At 41.8% G+C, this 17,705-nt stretch overlaps 1 protein-coding gene across 2 annotated transcripts in view; it reads right to left on the bottom strand.

The window, feature by feature from the left end:
* The window catches only part of FANCD2 (FA complementation group D2), a 35,923-nt gene that overhangs the window by 11,986 nt on the left and 6,232 nt on the right, over positions 1 to 17,705 (bottom strand). For both annotated transcript variants that reach the window (XM_088061645.1, XM_014251509.2), the window contains exons 9-30: positions 17,552 to 17,676; positions 16,105 to 16,192; positions 15,065 to 15,169; positions 14,297 to 14,397; positions 13,700 to 13,808; positions 13,074 to 13,109; positions 12,547 to 12,690; positions 11,970 to 12,104; positions 11,532 to 11,663; positions 10,320 to 10,427; positions 8,339 to 8,448; positions 7,783 to 7,843; positions 6,980 to 7,105; positions 6,101 to 6,174; positions 5,872 to 6,012; positions 4,823 to 4,923; positions 4,401 to 4,516; positions 3,584 to 3,692; positions 2,958 to 3,056; positions 1,935 to 2,044; positions 1,577 to 1,723; positions 348 to 464 (exon numbers count right to left, since the gene is read on the bottom strand). In XM_088061645.1, coding sequence (XP_087917771.1) covers positions 348 to 464; positions 1,577 to 1,723; positions 1,935 to 2,044; positions 2,958 to 3,056; positions 3,584 to 3,692; positions 4,401 to 4,516; positions 4,823 to 4,923; positions 5,872 to 6,012; positions 6,101 to 6,174; positions 6,980 to 7,105; positions 7,783 to 7,843; positions 8,339 to 8,448; positions 10,320 to 10,427; positions 11,532 to 11,663; positions 11,970 to 12,104; positions 12,547 to 12,690; positions 13,074 to 13,109; positions 13,700 to 13,808; positions 14,297 to 14,397; positions 15,065 to 15,169; positions 16,105 to 16,192; positions 17,552 to 17,676 — 2,394 coding nt within the window. The remainder of the gene's footprint in view (positions 1 to 347; positions 465 to 1,576; positions 1,724 to 1,934; positions 2,045 to 2,957; positions 3,057 to 3,583; positions 3,693 to 4,400; positions 4,517 to 4,822; positions 4,924 to 5,871; positions 6,013 to 6,100; positions 6,175 to 6,979; positions 7,106 to 7,782; positions 7,844 to 8,338; positions 8,449 to 10,319; positions 10,428 to 11,531; positions 11,664 to 11,969; positions 12,105 to 12,546; positions 12,691 to 13,073; positions 13,110 to 13,699; positions 13,809 to 14,296; positions 14,398 to 15,064; positions 15,170 to 16,104; positions 16,193 to 17,551; positions 17,677 to 17,705) is intronic.

The raw sequence follows: 17,705 nt of genomic DNA, 5'->3' as shown, positions 1-17,705 counted from the left end.
GGCTGCTGCAGCCATCTGGCCTGGCTAACTTTAAACAGCACAGTCAGTCTGCCCAGGGAGGGCTAGGAAAAAGGTCACTTGAGTTTTGAGGCTACAAAATTCCCTCAGTTCAATACCCTTTCCTGAGACATGCAGAGAACCAGATGCTGCAAACACTTCAGCAAGCACACCATAAACAAGTCTTTTGAAAGAGCAAGTGCTGCTCTGGCACACAGCTGGGTATCACACTTCCATTTAACTAACAAGTGAAAATAATTCTTAAAAACATTTCTCAGGAAAGGCCTGGAAGCCCTGATGTGTTTTGCCTCAGCCCAGGCCTGGACCCCATCGCCTGCTGCTGTTCTTGCCTTTGGAAAGGGCACCCTCCTTGTGGAGCCCGAGGGCAGCACATGCTCCAGCTTCCAGCACAGGTCATCCAGAAGGAAGCAAAGCTCAGCAGGCCCCAGCTGCACAACTTCACGAGCCTGCAATTAAAAGCATAGTCAATCCCAGGACCCAGATGTAACAGTAGTGCCTTGAAGCTCAAGTTTACAGTGTTTCCAGTTATTCCTAGACTAGCTAACCTCAGGAGGTTACATTGGTAAATGTTTGGTTTTATGGCCACCCCATGGCAGGAATGGGGCATTGGTTCTGGTTACTCAAAGCAGGAAGCCATCCTGGTGCTCTAAACACTTGGGGCAATGTCAGTACAACTTAATAACTGAGAAAGAACAGATCTATATACATTGACATTGAAAATAAGCTCCTAAAGATAAAAAGAGGTTTAAGCCTAGAGAGTCACAAAATTCACCAACTGAGTAAGTCAAGAAGTATTTTGAAATAACGCCACATAGCCCAAGAGACTTGTCAAACAGTCTTCCAGTTGGCCTGTGACCTGCATGCACAGAGACAGCTGTCTGCAAGGGCACACCAGGCTGTGCTGCAGCCTGCCATGGCCCTTTCACATTTTATTAATTTACTGTAGTCTGACAAAATGAGACTCCAGATGGAGTCAGCCTGCCTACAAAGAGGGTAACAAAATTAAGCACTTCTATTTTCCACAGCCATAGCAATGCAGTTTTTACAAGCTCACAGATGATACACGGCACCTTGCTCACTGAGAGCACCTTCTTGACTCAAATCCTACATTTGTGTTGTTTATCATCTCCTGATGCCTTGAGAAACTTGAGTTTTTGCAAGACAGGCTTTACTTTATGTCATAGGTTCTTTTTGACAGACAGCACTCAGTGTATTTACCACCCTGTATCTTACCTGTGCTCAATATTAAAGCCCCTTTCTTTCCATTAGGTTTATACATGTTATACAATATATTTCACATTTTATGCAATATTTACATTAATTTGTTTTTAACATTACTATATGACATGTCTGCTCTCCTCTGTAAAGTCCTCTTTTTCTCAGTACCTTGAATGCTCTCCTGGGAGAAATGCTCTCCTGGTCCCCAGCTCACAGCCCTGGACCAACTCATCTTAACACTAACCTGTGGTGCACTTCAGTGGAACAGAGAGGCCAAAGCCTCTGAGAGAGGCCATTACACAAAGTCTCAACAGTGTGGGTTTCAGGCTGCTCCACTCACCTCTGTGTGCATCTCTGTGTCCAGGACAGACTTTGTGAGCAGCCCACAAAGCAGCACAGTGAACACCTCAAGGTCCAGCTCTCGGAAGTACGGGCGATAGCTCTGCAGCTGTGCCAGGGGATTTCCTGCCTCTCTATCAGCAGCAGTCTGAAAAGGAAATTGCAGGAGAGTGGCCTCTGGAGGGATGATTTATAAAATTCTGATGGGAGGCAGGTGCCAGAAAGCAAAACTGAACGACTGACTGCAATTAACTTAACTTTGGAATGAACAACCCCTCTCTCTCAAAGCTTTTGTTTATGCTTCTATGGCATCTTCCCTGTTGTGTCTTCCTTGCAAGTCCCCAGGGCTGTACACCTACCTTGTCCAACTCGGAGAGCTCAGTATCAGGCTGGTTTCCCTCAGAACTGTCATCTGCTTGAGAACGATCTGCAGAGCCAGCTTTGCTGCCATCAGCCTTCTTTTTTCTTCCTTAAACAGAAAAGCAACTTCAGAATCCAAGGCTAGACACTGTGCTCAGCACTAGGCAGCACTTGCAGCCAGCACAGGCTGGACTTCAATCAGCACTAAGAAAGCATGGAGCACAGGTCTATAGATGAAGTGCTCCTTCAAAATACAGTATCTAAAGTGATGGATGCTCCTTTTGTGAGCAGAAAACAGTGAAAACTTTCCTTCTGCCTCCCACACACTCCTACACGACAGGCCCAGACCCTGCACAATGGGTTTGGCACAGGAGGGAAAGGCATTCTGGTCTGTGGCCTCCACCAGTTGTCCTCACTGAACAGAATGTGAATTTTTGTCCACTTTGGCTTAAGGCAGACATGTTCTCAAATGCTAATCTAGAAACAGAACTAGAGACAGGAAGAACAAAGCAAATCCGATTCAGCTTGAAAACTGAGAGGCAAGTTCTGTGTCTTCTCTGTGGGAGCTAGCAATGGGAAAGGATGAAGGATTTCCTTGTGCAGCAGAGCCATGACAAGGTTCCCAGGACATTGGTTAGGTACAACCTAAAGCTCAGGGGTTTGCAAAGCAGCTCAAGCCAGACTCAGTACCAGATGATGCCACAAACCCATGAAAGACAGAACTTACTGCTGCAGAAAGTACTTCAGTAGGTGAAGGCAATCAATGAAAGCCCTGGATTTTCACTGTTAAATGCTATGCATCAGCTTTCCCAAGGAGACAGACTATCCAACACCTGTTTGGTGTAGGATGTTTTTCCATCTCCACTTCAGCTGCAACAGGAGTTGATGAGGTAAAATTTCCAGCTGGATAGTCTTTGGCAAGAATTTAGTGCTTTAGGCACACACAAATGCAATGGCTGCAGTGCAATCTGCAGTCAACCCTCATCACATCTGTTTGCTTAAACATTTTAAATTTTCTTTACCACTCCTTTTTCTGGCTGGACCAGCAGCATTAATGGATGGTACGACCTCCGGGGCCTCAGAGTCAAAGGTAGCTGGTGGTGGGACATAGCCAGGGGTTGCTGAAAGAGCCAAAATGTAGAAATTGGGTTAATTCAGCTCCTCAATGACAACATACAGGCCAGATACATATCTAAAGGAAGTATCATAAATTTCACTGTCCTGGTGAAAGTATGGAGTCTGTGAGATAAGTGTAAGAATTTGTGTATCTGCTAACAAGCAGTGAGCTGGAATAACAGTGAGTAAGGGAGTAGTGGAGCAGATTAGAATGCCTGGGATCTGGGCAGGCTACTGGGAGATGGACAAGGTGTGTCAGTACTTGGGGGATCTGCTAAAGTTTGTGTGCTTGTGATTCTAGAGTGTGTAATTTGTGTGCTCCACAAATCACTGAGGAAGTGATTAAGAACAGCAGTTTGGCTTTGGACAAATTGAAAATGATAGCTGTCCACTCACAAACTTTTAAAACTGCAAAACTGCCACAGTAAAACTGCTGTATGTGTTACCATTTCCTTCTTCCATGGATGTCTAAGCAAACCCCTTTCACTTCACAGCTGGTACAGGCCCAGAATGTAAAATGTTTCATACTCACCTGCCAAGCATTTTCCCAGCACATTCTGCAGCTCTGTGATGTTCTGTAATCGAGTTAAAACTTTCCCCTTCATCTCAGCATCCTGTTGCTGGCAGAAGGCATTTACAACCTAGAGATACAAACCAAGCTCACTGAATTAGGGAGATTTGTACCCACTTTACTACTTTTTCTTTCCTTAATAACATTCTCAAGTCCTGAATAAACACACAATACAGCACAAGTGGCCTGTGTGAACAGGTTCAGACTGCATGAACAAAGCTCTTCAGAAGTCCATAAGAACATGGATATAATTGGTGCAATCTATAAAAGCAATAGGAGACCTACAGATAAAATATTAATTGAACAAGAGGAATTAGCAAACAGCACATTGTCAGCTTCTGTGGCTCTGAAGACCCCTTGGCATTTCCCAGGTCTGCCAGGAAAGAGGCAGTCCTGAGAGAAAAGCAGGAGGACTGGGAATGTGGAATTGCACCAAATCTGCCATTCTCATGTTATCAGACTAACCCCAGCAGGAAAAAAATCCCACTGACCATTGATGTTAGCCAATACATTGTCCAAATCTGCTTGAAGGCACTGCATTTTACCCTTCTGTCAGCTCACAGAGATACAGAACAGGGTACAGAGCATCCCCAAGAAGGGAAATTCTACAGCCTCTCCAGAAGTGGAGCACAACCTTTCTTTTAGGTAACAAAGACCACAGTAAAAGACCACAATATTCCCTCCCCTCCAGCTTCCCCTCTCCTGGCTGACCAACCTCTCCTCTCCTAGGCTTCCTTCATCCCTCCACTGCAGAACCTGCAGACAAGGCTCTACTCACTTCACGAAACCAGTTGAGAGCATAGAACAGGAGTGAGCACAGAAATTCACGCTCCTGCTTGGACAGAGATTCCAGCTTCCCTTCCACCTCCAGGTCCGTCAGGTACAGGGGACAACCTGGCACAGAACAAGAAAAGTATAGGTTGGCCTGTTTGCTACCTATGCTGTGGTCTTTGCACTGACCAAGGCTCTTAACAAAGCCTGCATCAATTCCAGTGGCTATCTGGAGTAAGGCCCATCAGCCACTTCATACCCAGACAGAGCAACTGTCTCCCCAGCCTCCTTTTCACTTTGTGGGCACAGAGCATCTCAGCCTCCTTCAACAAAATGCACAACTCTTCCTGCAGCTGGAGGAACTCTGTGCAGATCTGCCACAAGAACAAGACAGGCAGCCAGGCTCTATAAAAAGCCCATTTCCCATACCTAGTAAGGCATCAATCTCCTCCAGACTTCCACTGTTTTGTTCTGCAGTGTAGAGCCTGAGCAACCGGAAACAGGGTGACAGACACATGGGTGATACTGCCCTGGGGGAAAAAAGAAATGGAGTGAGTCTTATGTTTTACATATTCCAGAATGCCCATCACTTTTCTATTATGTCCTGTGTCCTTCCCAGGCCACCTTGCCTGTGTCTTCTATTTTGCTTCTTGCAAGTCCCAGCAACACAGAGAAGAAATGCACCATGTGGGTTAGAAAAAAAACTCCCACAAATTAATAACTGGTGATTACCAGTTTTCTGGAAAAGCATGTAAGGGCAGAAAAATGTCTTCAATGAGCAAAAAACAGGGTCAAGATTTACTTCTGGTGGAAATCAAAGTTGAGTACTTTAGAAGGAACTGTAAGAAATTGTGCACAACACAATTATAAGCAGTGGAGAAACCTCCTTCAATGTTTCACAGTGTGCCACTGCTCCAGTTCTGAGTGATGAAAACTAACATTTTTCCATAGAAGCATGCAATGCAGCTATATTTTCTCTCATTTTAAAATGGTCATGTCTTTTTAAAAGAACAACTTAAATCGCAACAAAATCATATGACAATAAATTATAAATGATGTGAAAGTGCAAATAAAAAAAAGAGAGTCTTTTATAACCTTAACAAGTCTATGACTCTTAGGATTCTTTTAACTTCAGTGTCCTCCTGTTTACTTAAGAGTTTTTTATATCTTAGAGGCTTTCTGTTCTATTGGCCAAAGACAATGCACTGATTCTTCAGTCAAATTTCATTTTTGGCTGCATGTTTGAGAGCTTAGCACTATCTACCATCATGACTCACCCAAGATCACCTAAACAGCCCAAGCCAGAACAGACTGCCAGCTCCCAACCAGATTATGCTCCTAGACCCGAGTTTAACATCAAAAAAAGGAGAAGAACACTGAAAACTGGTAAATTCTCTCACCACCTCCTTATCAGGCACCTGAAGTGCACAAATGAAAACACTACCTTTGCAGCCATCCCACAGGTAAGAGTCAAATACCTTTTACTTTGGTTACTCTCTCCAGCAGTGACCCTGCCAAGCTCACTCTGTGACACCAGTGGCAAGAGGTTAATGGCAATTGCTCCCTGACTTTGATCTTCATCCAGATTGTACAAGGACTTCACTGGGAACAAGAATGAACTGCAAGGAAAGACAGACAAGATCTTGTTGGCAGCCTCAGTTCTCAGTGACAGAAACACTACCAATGCTTTATTTGTGATCAGCATACCCTTGCACTGTGGGGCTGAGATCCACCACAAAGTCACTGGGAAAATCCTCCACCAAACTCTTTCCAAACTCGTTCTACAAAGAAATGAAGAAAAAAAAACTTGCTCAGCAAAGGGGCTTGATGAAGAAACCTCCAGCTGTGGAAGATGCAGAAGATAAGACCAAGAAAAAGTATCCTGGAACTGTCACAGTAATGCAGCCCCATGGCCTGCAAGGAGAGCCAAGGGCTGCCTTTGACAAGAGTCAGAGCCAGGAAACATTGCTAAACATGCACAACCAATTTTTCCCTGCTCTTTGGATGTGGGCTTGACTACAAGCTCCAGAGAGATGCAGAGAGACAAAGCAGCTGGCTGGAAGAGGAAAGCAGCCCACATGTAAAAGGAGTTCTCAGCAGGAAGAAAGAGCTGTCCAGTCACCTTCACAAACCTCTTCCTATCACCATAAATACCATTTATTTATTTACTGCCATTAATGACTGTGGCTCTTCAAAGATCTTAAGTATCAGATAGTCTTAACAGTCTGACCCAGAAACCAATTTCAATACTAAGTTTAAATGTCTTTCAGATTCTACTTTCATCTATGAATAGGAACAGCATGTTCTGAAATGTCACTTAATTTCCTTTAAAAGGCTTCCCTGTTGTCATGTTAAATTTCACAATAAAGAAACTGTTAAAGCACAGTGAGGAATCTGCCACAATCAAAAAAAGCCAAGAGAGCTGAATGAGGATTCTGTATCTGACCAATCTCTCACAGAACAAAACAAGTTCCCAGACTGGAATGAAATCCTCAAATTGATTCTATATTGCCAATGTTTCAAAAATATATTTTTTTTCTGAAGAATTCATCTAAGTGATCAAGTTCAAGTTGCTCTGCAACATACCAGTAGCTGCAAGTCCAAATTGCCCTTCTGCTTCTCAATCAAACTGGCAAATTCATCATAGTACAGAGCCAAGACCTCTGGTGCTTGCTCACAGCAGAAGCCCACAAGGTCCAACAGGGTGGACAGCTGAAAGGAGAGAAAACAGTGCAGAAATGGGTAAGGTAAATGGATCCAATTCAAGCTTTTACCTTCAGTCCTTTTTACATTAATTTATTGTGAGGCATATTCAAAGCTTCATCTCTAGAGTATCAACCTGTGGTGAATATTCTTGAATAGACACAGATTTAAGAAGAAACATAGGCCTTTTAGTGTCCTCTGCCATGAAATAACACAGTCTGCCCAGAATCACCCTTAATAAAGTGCCAGCAGAGAAGAAGGTTCTTTAACAGAAACTAAGGAAAAAAGCTGTTAGGCCAATCCTGTGCAACAAAAATACTTCCACTGCCTGAAAGGTACAGCTACCAAAGCTGAGAGGATGGCCAAGGTCACCTTTGGCTCACTGAAGCAGTTGTCTTGCTTCTTTCCTTTGTATTTGAAATAACAACTGGACAGAAGACTTTCACTAGATGGCTGCAGTGCTGCTTGTTCTGGTGTAGCAAAGGCAACACCAGCAGGTGCCTTTGTTCCTCCAAAACTGTTTTTGATCTACTCTTGGCTCTGCAGTCAATGTACAAGAATCCCAGGCTCAGGAAAGCCAGCTCCCAGACCCACACAGTGCTTCAGTTAAGACTGCATTTCCAGTCACCCCTCCTTGCTGACTGTATCCTCCCTGTGTCCCACACTGTCCCATTCTTGGTACTCACCTGCCCATCACGCTCACTGTTCAGCTCTGGCCTCTCCACTGAAGCAGCATCTCCTTCATTCCTGGAAGCAATTGATAACTTTGCTGTTGTGGCACAAGACTCAAGAGACAGCAAAACCTATCACACACACAAGGTTCTCCCTCAAGTAATTGGAGAATTACACATGAAAAAGATTTCATTGGAACACATTAGGAAAAGACCTGATGCTGTCTGGGACCTCTTCCCTTTTAAATTTCTCTGGATTCAAACACAGAGCACCTCAGGTTATTAAGCCTAGAGTCAGAAGCTGATCTGTAATCAGACCAAGCAACAGTGTGGTCAAAGGATGCACAAATAGGTATTAACAAGGAATTTGGGATGCCTCTGAGACCAGCAGCAGGTGAGCAGACTGCACAGGCTGAAATACCAAATATCACAGTATGCAAAAAAAGAGTTTAAAGTTCCTGAATTTGCCCAAGATAAGCATGAACTCAAGGCAATGTCCTCCTGTCTTTGTTTCACTCCAGGCCTGAACTGAAAACTATGTTAAATTCATCTTTGCTACATTTTATCTCACCTTTTTAATGCCACACTGCCTATCATGGAAACAGCACCAATAATCCCCATTTGTTTGTGGTTGGGAACCGTGCTGGAGAGCCATTTCCTGATCACCATGTACATATCATCCTGAAAAGAGACACAGACCATGTCACCACAGAGGTACTTGTGTGCATCACTCACAGTTCTGTTGGCATCTTCACTTAATGTCATCTCCAAGGGCTACAGGGGGATGGTTTATTAGGATTACAGCTTTGCTTAAGGAATGCACATTCTGACATTTAATTTATTATGAAAATACTGGTCCCAACTCCAAGTCAGATTGTAAACAGCATTAGAACAGCATTAGGTTTGACTTTGCTCTAACTACTACACAGATCATGTAGTTGGTCCAGGTTTCAACTATAATTAATAGAAGAGTATGTTAAAAAAACAGCAGATTGGTCTTGGAGCCTGTCATACCCAAACAGCAGCTGCAGAGCTGCACTTCAAAACACTGTCAGCTTCAGGAGGCTGAGAGATGGAGCAGTTTGTGGTGAAGGTCCAAAGACAAATTGTGCAGTGCAAGGAAAAATGCCTAATCTACCTGCAGAGATCCTCATGTCTAAGAGACATCAGCTTAGAAGAAGACTTAGAGAAGACAAAGTTGGCTCTCAGGACACCGATTTCTTTGGTGACCTGCCTCTGGAGCCTTCAATATCAGTGAGGATAAGAGTCAAATTGCCAACCTTGGATTGCCAGTTACAAACTCTCATCTCAAAATAAATTCTAGACACTCCTCCCCTTCTTTTCACAACCTCTGAGGGTGACAGGCAGAACATCCTGATGGTAAGTCCTCCTGGGCTGCAAAGTCACACTGTGTGTTGCCAAGGCAATTTTCACAAGTCACACATAGGACTTGGGGTGGGAGGCGGGGAAATCACTGAGGAAACTAGTTCAGAAAGGAGCTAAACCTGCCATATAACTGGGAATTTTGGCAGTGAAGAGCTCCAATTTAACAGGGTGAGTGGGAAGGACAAAATGTCTATAGACATGCTATTTTACACACCACAGATCAATCAGAAGGAGAGGAAGAACAGTTTTCCTTTACAGTCTCAAGCTAGCATGTGCAAACATACCTAACAACTACAAACTACAAAGGGACTCAAAGAAAGATAAACAGTCCTAATTTCTAAGAGCTGAACTTCATGAATAGAAAGATTTTGAACCCTGATGTCTCTGTTCTGAAATAAATATATTTGAATTTTTTTCTTTATCTGCTATGCTCAAGGATCCAGAAATCCGGACAAAGGTATCCAATACCACCACTTTTATGCTGCAACTGAGTCACACAAGGGATCCTGTGCAAGATGAAGGTGGATTTAGACAGACCAGGTTTGACAGCTTCTTGTGTTTAAACCAGAGGCACAAGAGGTGTGAAGTCTACCACTACACAGCACAGTATTCTGCTCTGTGAAGTTCAGTTCTTCTGAACAAGAGAGTCTTTGTTGTCTCTGGTATGCAGAATTTAAGTGGCTGAATCAATGCAAACATCTCAGAGAAGCTGAACTGTGCCTTCTGAAGGCTTCCAAGTGATGGAAAAACAGAGCTGCTCAAGAAGGCTGCTGAATTTACACTTTTGCAAGCCTTCAAGGCTCAGCTAGACAAAGCAACAATCAACATGATGCCATGCTGGTGACAGTCCCACTTTGACTGGGAGGTTAGATTAGGGACTACCACCAGCACCTTTCCAACATGTCTAACAACTCTGCCTTTCTTAGACATGAAAAAGGGGACCTTTCTGGGAAAGATGAGAGGCACAGTCACTGTGATAAGCCTTTGATAGCAGGGTGGAAAGTCCAGAGCCATAAGCTGGTTTGCCGACACTTGGGGAGAAGAGAATTTTAAGCTCAAGGATATCCTGACATCAATCACTGTTCATAGATGATGCCAGTATTTAGTTAACCTAGCAGAAGGACCAAGGCACAGACTGAACAACTTTCTGTTGTGACTCTGCTTACCTGAATGTAGCTCCCTTCTTGCTTCTGGCTGAATGCTAAAGTGCTGAGGATGTAGAAAAGCTTCCGAATCTGGCATGGATTCAGTTTCTGTGTAGAGTCTAAAATGGTCTGTAAGAGAAGCCACAAACTAGCTCAGAATATCAAGAATCCCTTTCCATAGTCTAAAAACACATTAATTGTCAACCTCAGGGAAGAGAATAAACTTTTCCCTTTTTTGTACACACATGAAAAAGCTACACTCAAACAAACATACATGCCAGACTACTGTTCTGGCCTTACTTATGGGAGTTCATTTTATCAGAGGCTGAATGGGAAGAATAATTTGGCTACCATAAGCATTTTGGGAGTGCTCAGGACAAGTGAAAGCTATTTTCTATCACTGGATTGGCCACAGGATTCAAAGTATTTGACAAGCAAGTAATTAAGCAAGTAGTTTTCATTTAACAATCAATCAATTAAACAGCAAAAAGTATACAGCTTTCCCACAATGTGTAATTAAATCACAAGGAACACCAAAATACCAGAGGTATTTCTTCAAGGGCTCTTAAATACAAGCTGTCTTTAAGCTACAAACCATCATAGATGGAGGAGTGTTCAAGGAAAGTACTATTACGTGCTTGCCTTGCTGCTTAGCTCTTCCCTCAGTCTCCACTTTTAGTACTTTTGGAAATAGGCAACTGGGCAGGTCTCACCCTGCTTATCATTCTTAGAGCTCAAAAGTCCATTTTTTTTCTCCCCACTGAGTACTTTCTTCTTTTAAATTTTAGGATATGCTTTTTTCCCATCTCTGCAAGCAATTTTGTCTTAGGATTCAAATACTGGCTAAAGTACTGTCAGTCTTCCAATAGACAGAATGTGAAGTCCACAAAAGGAACAGGTTTTTGCCAAGTTTTGAAATAGCTCATGTAAATAAGGACAGCATTTTTCTGCCATTGTAGGCACCATTCCATGCCTGCAATTTAAGCATTGTCCAGCTAAAGGGAATTGTTTATCTCAATTTCCCCTGTCAAAGAATCATACAGTCTTATCTTACAGCTCACACTTTGACAGCAGATACCTTTCACTTCTGACCACTGCCTTTCTCCAGACAGAAAAGCTTTACAGGTACAAGTTTTTCCAATACCTCTATTTTGAAGAACTGGCCTATTCTGGATCTGAGGCAAAGCGGTGTAAGGGACCCAAAATCTAGTACAAACCCAGAAATGCACATACCTTCACAAAGGTGGCATAGCGCATCAGCAGGGACGTGTGCAGCACCACCAAATCTGTGAGCACATCCAGAGAAATGTCCAGTTCTGTCTCACTTCCACTGCACACATGAGTCACCAAAGCAGTCACAACCTCCTAAGGAAAAAGCCACCAAAAGAACTTTCAAAAAGTGAAATTTCAACAGAAAAATGTCTGCCTTGCTCTGCTTATATGAACTGCACTGATCAAGTACAGATAATCACAGCAGTCTTTGTGCTTGAAGTCACTTGCTACCAGTCTTGCTGTGATTGCTCCCCATCTTCTTGTTGGCCTACTCTTTGGCACAGACCTCTGTTCAATGGCTTCCAACTGCCTGAAACCCTGTCCCCTACAGGATCATGACATACACTCTAGAAAAAAGTGCAAACCCAAATAAAATAGCTGCCACCCATCACGCTGTACCTGCTGGCAGTAGGAGTCGAAGGCTGCAAAAGCTTGTTTGTACATGCAGCTGCCAAAGGAGACCACAGCTGGGTGTGCTGAGTGAAGATATGTCTGAGCAAGGGCTAGGATTGAAGGGAAGAAGTCTTTGATAACCTGAAATACAGACACCATGATAAAGGAGATTACTGTTGCTTGTTTTCAACATATCCAATTCCGAGGAAAGCTCAACTCCAAAAAAACCACATGACAATTACAACAGAGAACATGTGCCTTGGGACACTGATCTGGACTAAAAATTATAAAAGAGAAGTACATGAACATCACTGGAAAGGTTTAAATAATATACCTTTAATATATAATTATAATATGTATAATTATATATTTATAATATTGCATATATTATTAATGATAATATATAATGATATAATATTGTGTCTTAATATAAATATTAATAAATTATGTATTATATAAATTGCATAATATATATTTATATTATAACCATAATATATTAAATAATATAGCAGCACAGGGCTAAATAATCATCTCACAAGATCTTTGAGAGATAAAAGAGTTCCAAAGCAAGATCAGCACTGACCGTTGAATGGTTTTGGAAGGCATTCTGCATCAGCTGTTCTGGCATGAAGCCCAGTCGGATTTTGCTCCTCAAGACCTTCTCAGTTTGCTTCCTGTTCCTCATGTTTGTATAATGGATTAGCAGCAAAACTATCAGATCCAGAACCTTTAAAGGAAATAACCACCACTCACTATGCTGAAATATTAAACAGTCCAGATAACTCAAAGTCAAAACTTGAAGTCTAAACTGAGAAGAAAAAAAAGAGTTCAAAAAGTCCCAAGAGACACAGCTGAAATAAGTTGACCTTATGAGTCCAACAGGACAGAATTAAAGCAGGATAACTGTGTCCCTTAATATTAGGAAGGGATGAAGCAAGAGTTAGAAAGAAAATGGATGGTTGTTATACTTGGAACAAGTCCAATACCAAAAGAACCACCCATGAAGCATCACTGACAAGTTTCTGCTCCAACTACAAAAATCTCTTCATCTACAGCTATGAAGAAAGCCCTTGAGAAACCAGGAGGATACTTGCAGAGCAAAACTATTACCTTATGGTCAGACACAGATGTGCTGTTCTCAATAGCCTGAAAGAAAAAAAAAAAACAAAAACAAAACAAGCAAGCTGTTAGGCCACAGTACATTCATATTAAATATACGTATTACATTCCAAAAACAGACCAAAAGAGGTAGGCACCAAAAGTCTGTGACACCCTGCTCACAGATTTCTCTCCTCTACAGAAGGATTCCTATCAAAGTCAGCATCTGGATCTTGCCAACGAAAGAGAATCCAAAAGGTATTGAAAAAAATAGCTGAAAACTGAGTTTGAACAAGGACGTTCTCAAGTAACATCAGGCTTGAGAAAGGAACTGAGGTACTGAGTAATGAGGACCAGAAACAGCTAATTTACACTGAAATGCAATTTTAAATTATATTTAACCTAATACCAGCTTACGCTGATTTCTAGCAGGATATTTTCAAGCACCTTAAAGCTTCACATAAATCAGTCTCAATATATGGGTATACATGTTTCCTCCTTTGCAGAATGAAATCTGTATCAGTAAAATGAAGGGCTAACATTTGTCTTTTAGTACCATATTTGATTACAAGAAAGGCTCAGGCTTAATCAAAGAGCCCAAATAACTAAGGAAGCAAGGACTGAAGCATCTATCTTACCTTAATCCATGCTTCAGAGACATCTTTCTGAAACCTCACAGCTAACTTGATCACATCAAAAAGTAGCTTCACACAGTTCTGGCTGGTGGTTACTTGGCTCAGGGAAGAACTGCAAATCATCAGAAAGGAGGAGACTCAGTCCCTCCAAATATTGTCACAGAAGGAGCAAGGCAGCCCAGCAATCACAGCAGTTACTTAAAGCAGCCATTGTCCAGAGGGAATGCTCTGGTAAGGATAGGGAGTTTCACGAGAGAGTGGAAACAGAGATCACAGAATCAATGGAAAACATACTGGAGGGAACTTAAAACAGATATAATGGTAGCACCATTATTATAAATGAAGTTGCTTGTCCCCGTGCAGACATGGAGGCAGATGGTTCAAAAGGAACTCCATCCATGGCACGGGAAGCTGGCTGGGAAAGGAGTGACAAATGTATTGTATTAGTACCAAGCAGGAAGGATAAAGGTGTCTGTGCCTTTCCACAGGATAAATTACGCTCGTGTATGAAGCCAATTGTGCCAGAGACCAGAAGAGGAACAGTTTAAGTTCTCTTGTCTCATCCTACCCTTGGAGAATCAGGTAAACCTGTTAAAGTACCTGGCATGGACTTGGCTTTTAATCTTCTTCTGGGAAGTGTGAATCTGCAGGGGCAGAACACACGATGACAAATCCAAGCTCTTACGAAGATCAGAAATCACCTGTATAACACAAATCCATGCACAAATCACTGTGACAAATGAGCAAAGAACAGAAAAAGCTGAGGAAAACAATTTCCCATAAAAACCCTAAAATAACAAATCAAAACTCATATATTTGTAAATATTCACAAGTATCTAATCATGTCCAAATTTAATTTTTTTAACTTAGAAAATGAATCAGCAAAACTTTTCTCTTTACCTATATGTCATACAAAAGATAGAATTTTTTAAGACCTACTCTGAGAAATTCCCACCTATATATCTGCTTTATGTTGCTGTGAATTGTTTTTATTCTGTTTAGCAGCTGAGCAAGATATATGACAGCCTCAGGAATTCTGGGACGTGCAAGTTTACCAACCTGACTAATGTTAAATGCAGTGTACCAGCACAGACTGGCTTCCATTTCACAGGCACACTTCTTTTTACAGGGGACTCCCTGAAAGATTTGGGCAGATCACAAACCTCATTTTGGCTTAGGCTAAGGCTTCCTCAACGTATGAAACAAAGTGTGTTTGATAGCTCAGCAAGGCTGGCTCTGATCCCTGGCAATATTAAAATTTTACTTGAAAACATTAAAAACATACAGCTCTGTGTGTGAATCAACTTCTCTCTGTTAAAACACATACTCATGTGGAAAACACACTTCATTATTAAGAAGATACTGTACCTCTACTGCATCTGCTGCCTTGACATTTTGGAGAATGAATTTTACTACTACAGGCAAATCTTCCAGTTTTACAGAAGGCACAATGGTCATGGCAGACTGTCGAACCTGAGGAGAGAGCAACACTCCATCAGCTGGAAGACAACACTTTACAGAAACATAGTTAATGAGGAGGAATCCTTGGAGACTTACAGTCCAGCCTTCTGCTCAGAGCAGGAACATTTTAAGTAATAGATGAGATTCACCTTGGCTTTGCTGAGTCTTGAAGGATGGAGGAAACCTCCAATCCATGCCACCTCTTTGAAAATTTATGTCAATGCTGCAGACCCCAACTTGCTTTTCCAAATGTCCACCCTAAACTCCTGTTGTGGCCACTGCCCCTTATCACTCTTCAACAAGGAGAGCTTGGCTCCATCATTTTTCAACTGGCTTTCAAGAGGGCAAAGCGTGGAGGTTGTGTAGCCTGCTACACAGCACTAGCCTTTTGGCACTATGTAAAACACTGTTTATGCACTCAAATGAACCAATTTTATTTTACTCATAAGAAGCCCAACTCCAAAAAGTGGAGCAATGCAACATATCCAAAAGGCACAACATCATCTCTTCTCCTTTATCAGCACTCTGCAGAGAAAACCTATTTAATTATTTAATCACCAATCTGCCTTTCCTTAGAATATACAGTCTAATCTGGTCACTGTACTTAAAAAAGATGAAATATTTCATAATAAGGTTTAAGTCAGGCAGCAAAAAATTACTGCAGCAGGACAAAGTGCTTCTGCGTTTGCTAAAACAGCTGTGAATGAAATGCCTGACTGTTACAGGGTGCATTCAGAAAACTGCTTTCTGCTCTTCACTGAACCCCTCATACATGTTTCAAAAACCAGCTTTCACTTCTGAACTCTTTCCAACTTCAGGAGCTCAGGACTTTTGAAGGCCTACAGGAGTCAGATGTAGCAAAATACTTGGAATGAAGAAACAGTTCCAGCTCTCGTGTTGCTAAGCAGGGGCTGGGGCCTGCTGAAGTGCTCAGTAAAAGCTCTCACCTCAGCCACAAGTTCTGCATCAAGGTCCAGACGAGAGAGGGCATCCAGGATTGGCACTGTCAGCCGTCTGCCCTGCTTCAGCAAGCAGCTGATAAACAGGGAAAAGAAAACAAATAGTCCTCTTAACAAAACCAAGAATGTATCTTTTGTGTATTGTATGATTCCAGTAATTTTTGTGATTAGTGAAAAAAAAAAAAAAAATCTCTGAAACTGACAACATATGCCGCTAGCATTATGGAAAACTTGTTCCCCAAATTATTACTCTTCATGTAAGAGCTACAGCTGTTTTTAACAGCCTCATGCACTTTCCCAAAACTTATGTAATCATTCTTAGCTGACATCTCAGTTTCTTACAAACTTTCTCTATCAAGAAGTTGTACTGAAATTTTGTTAGTTGAAAAACACCTCATCTGCAGCATCCTGGTAACTCTATCTATGCTCCCTAATTCATTAGAAGTAATCAGTTGTTTTCCTCATCAGAAATGGGTAGAGGCTATTGAGAACATGGAAATACATATGCCTTGCTGACACTGTTCAGATCTCAGCTTTCAAAATACACAAACAGAGAAAAGAGAAGTCTGAGGAGCTTGACTAGCATAGGAAAAATGTGTGGAGTTTTTTATGTAGAAGCTGAGGCAATAAACAGAATGAAAACAAAGTCACAATTTGAGATGGTAAAAGGAACAGGATGCACTGCCTGCAGTAATAATCTGTAACAGTGATCACATGTTTGAAAAGGTAATTAACACCAGCATAAATATAAGTGATCTGTGCAATAATAAGAATTAGAAACATTTAAACTACTCAAATTATTGCGTATAGTGAATACATTATTAAAGAAGACAGATGTAAGGACTAGCCTACGGCAGTGCTGCCTGGGAGGATAACTCTTGGCATTAGGTCCCCCAATTGTTTGGATCAGTAAATATGCTTGAGAAAATTATATAAAATAGCCAGAAAGTTCTGTTTCATGCACACATTTACTGTGTTGTGGGTCTGGGTTTTTTTTTTAATTAATGAAAAACATGTTGATCCTCACACAGCAGAATCTAAGACAAATAAGAAGTTGTCACTAGTTATAGCCAAGTGACTTACCATAGACTATCCAGCAGAAGTAGTGAGTACTTAACTGGATGCTACCTGTGCTGTCTCCAGGTAGTCAAGAGTTTAATAATAATTTAGATAAAAGCAGTTTTCGAGCATTGTCTAAATGTAATGTCTTTTGCTGGATTGCCTGTGCTCTCTTTAAGAGCATAACAGTACAAATGGAATGTCCTAAGACAGTGGTAAGTGTCCACAAATGTTGCAGTTAACAGGAACACGGCGCTGTCCTAATACTTCAGTCAGCCCCAGAGCAATCTGCATTAATGCATCTTGTCCTTTTCTGCTAAGTGTAAGAGGGAAGAGAACAAAACAAAACAAACCCTCCCAACCAAATCATTCATACCTGAGCTCTCTGGCAACCTCACTTTGCTGGGAATCCTCCAGGATCTCAGGTAAACTGGTGATAATATCGTGCTGGATTGGTACTGGAGAGACACTAATCATCTGCATTAACTTCTTGACCAGATCCTGCAGGCAAGAGGAGCACTGGTGAAATG

This window comes from Pseudopodoces humilis, chromosome 13, assembly GCF_049639895.1.
Source record: "Pseudopodoces humilis isolate 2021_Gansu_Grassland_sample_001 chromosome 13, ASM4963989v1, whole genome shotgun sequence".
Taxonomy (NCBI): domain Eukaryota; kingdom Metazoa; phylum Chordata; class Aves; order Passeriformes; family Paridae; genus Pseudopodoces; species Pseudopodoces humilis.
Note: the sequence above shows the minus strand (reverse complement) of the source record. Positions and strands in the feature narration are given on the sequence as shown.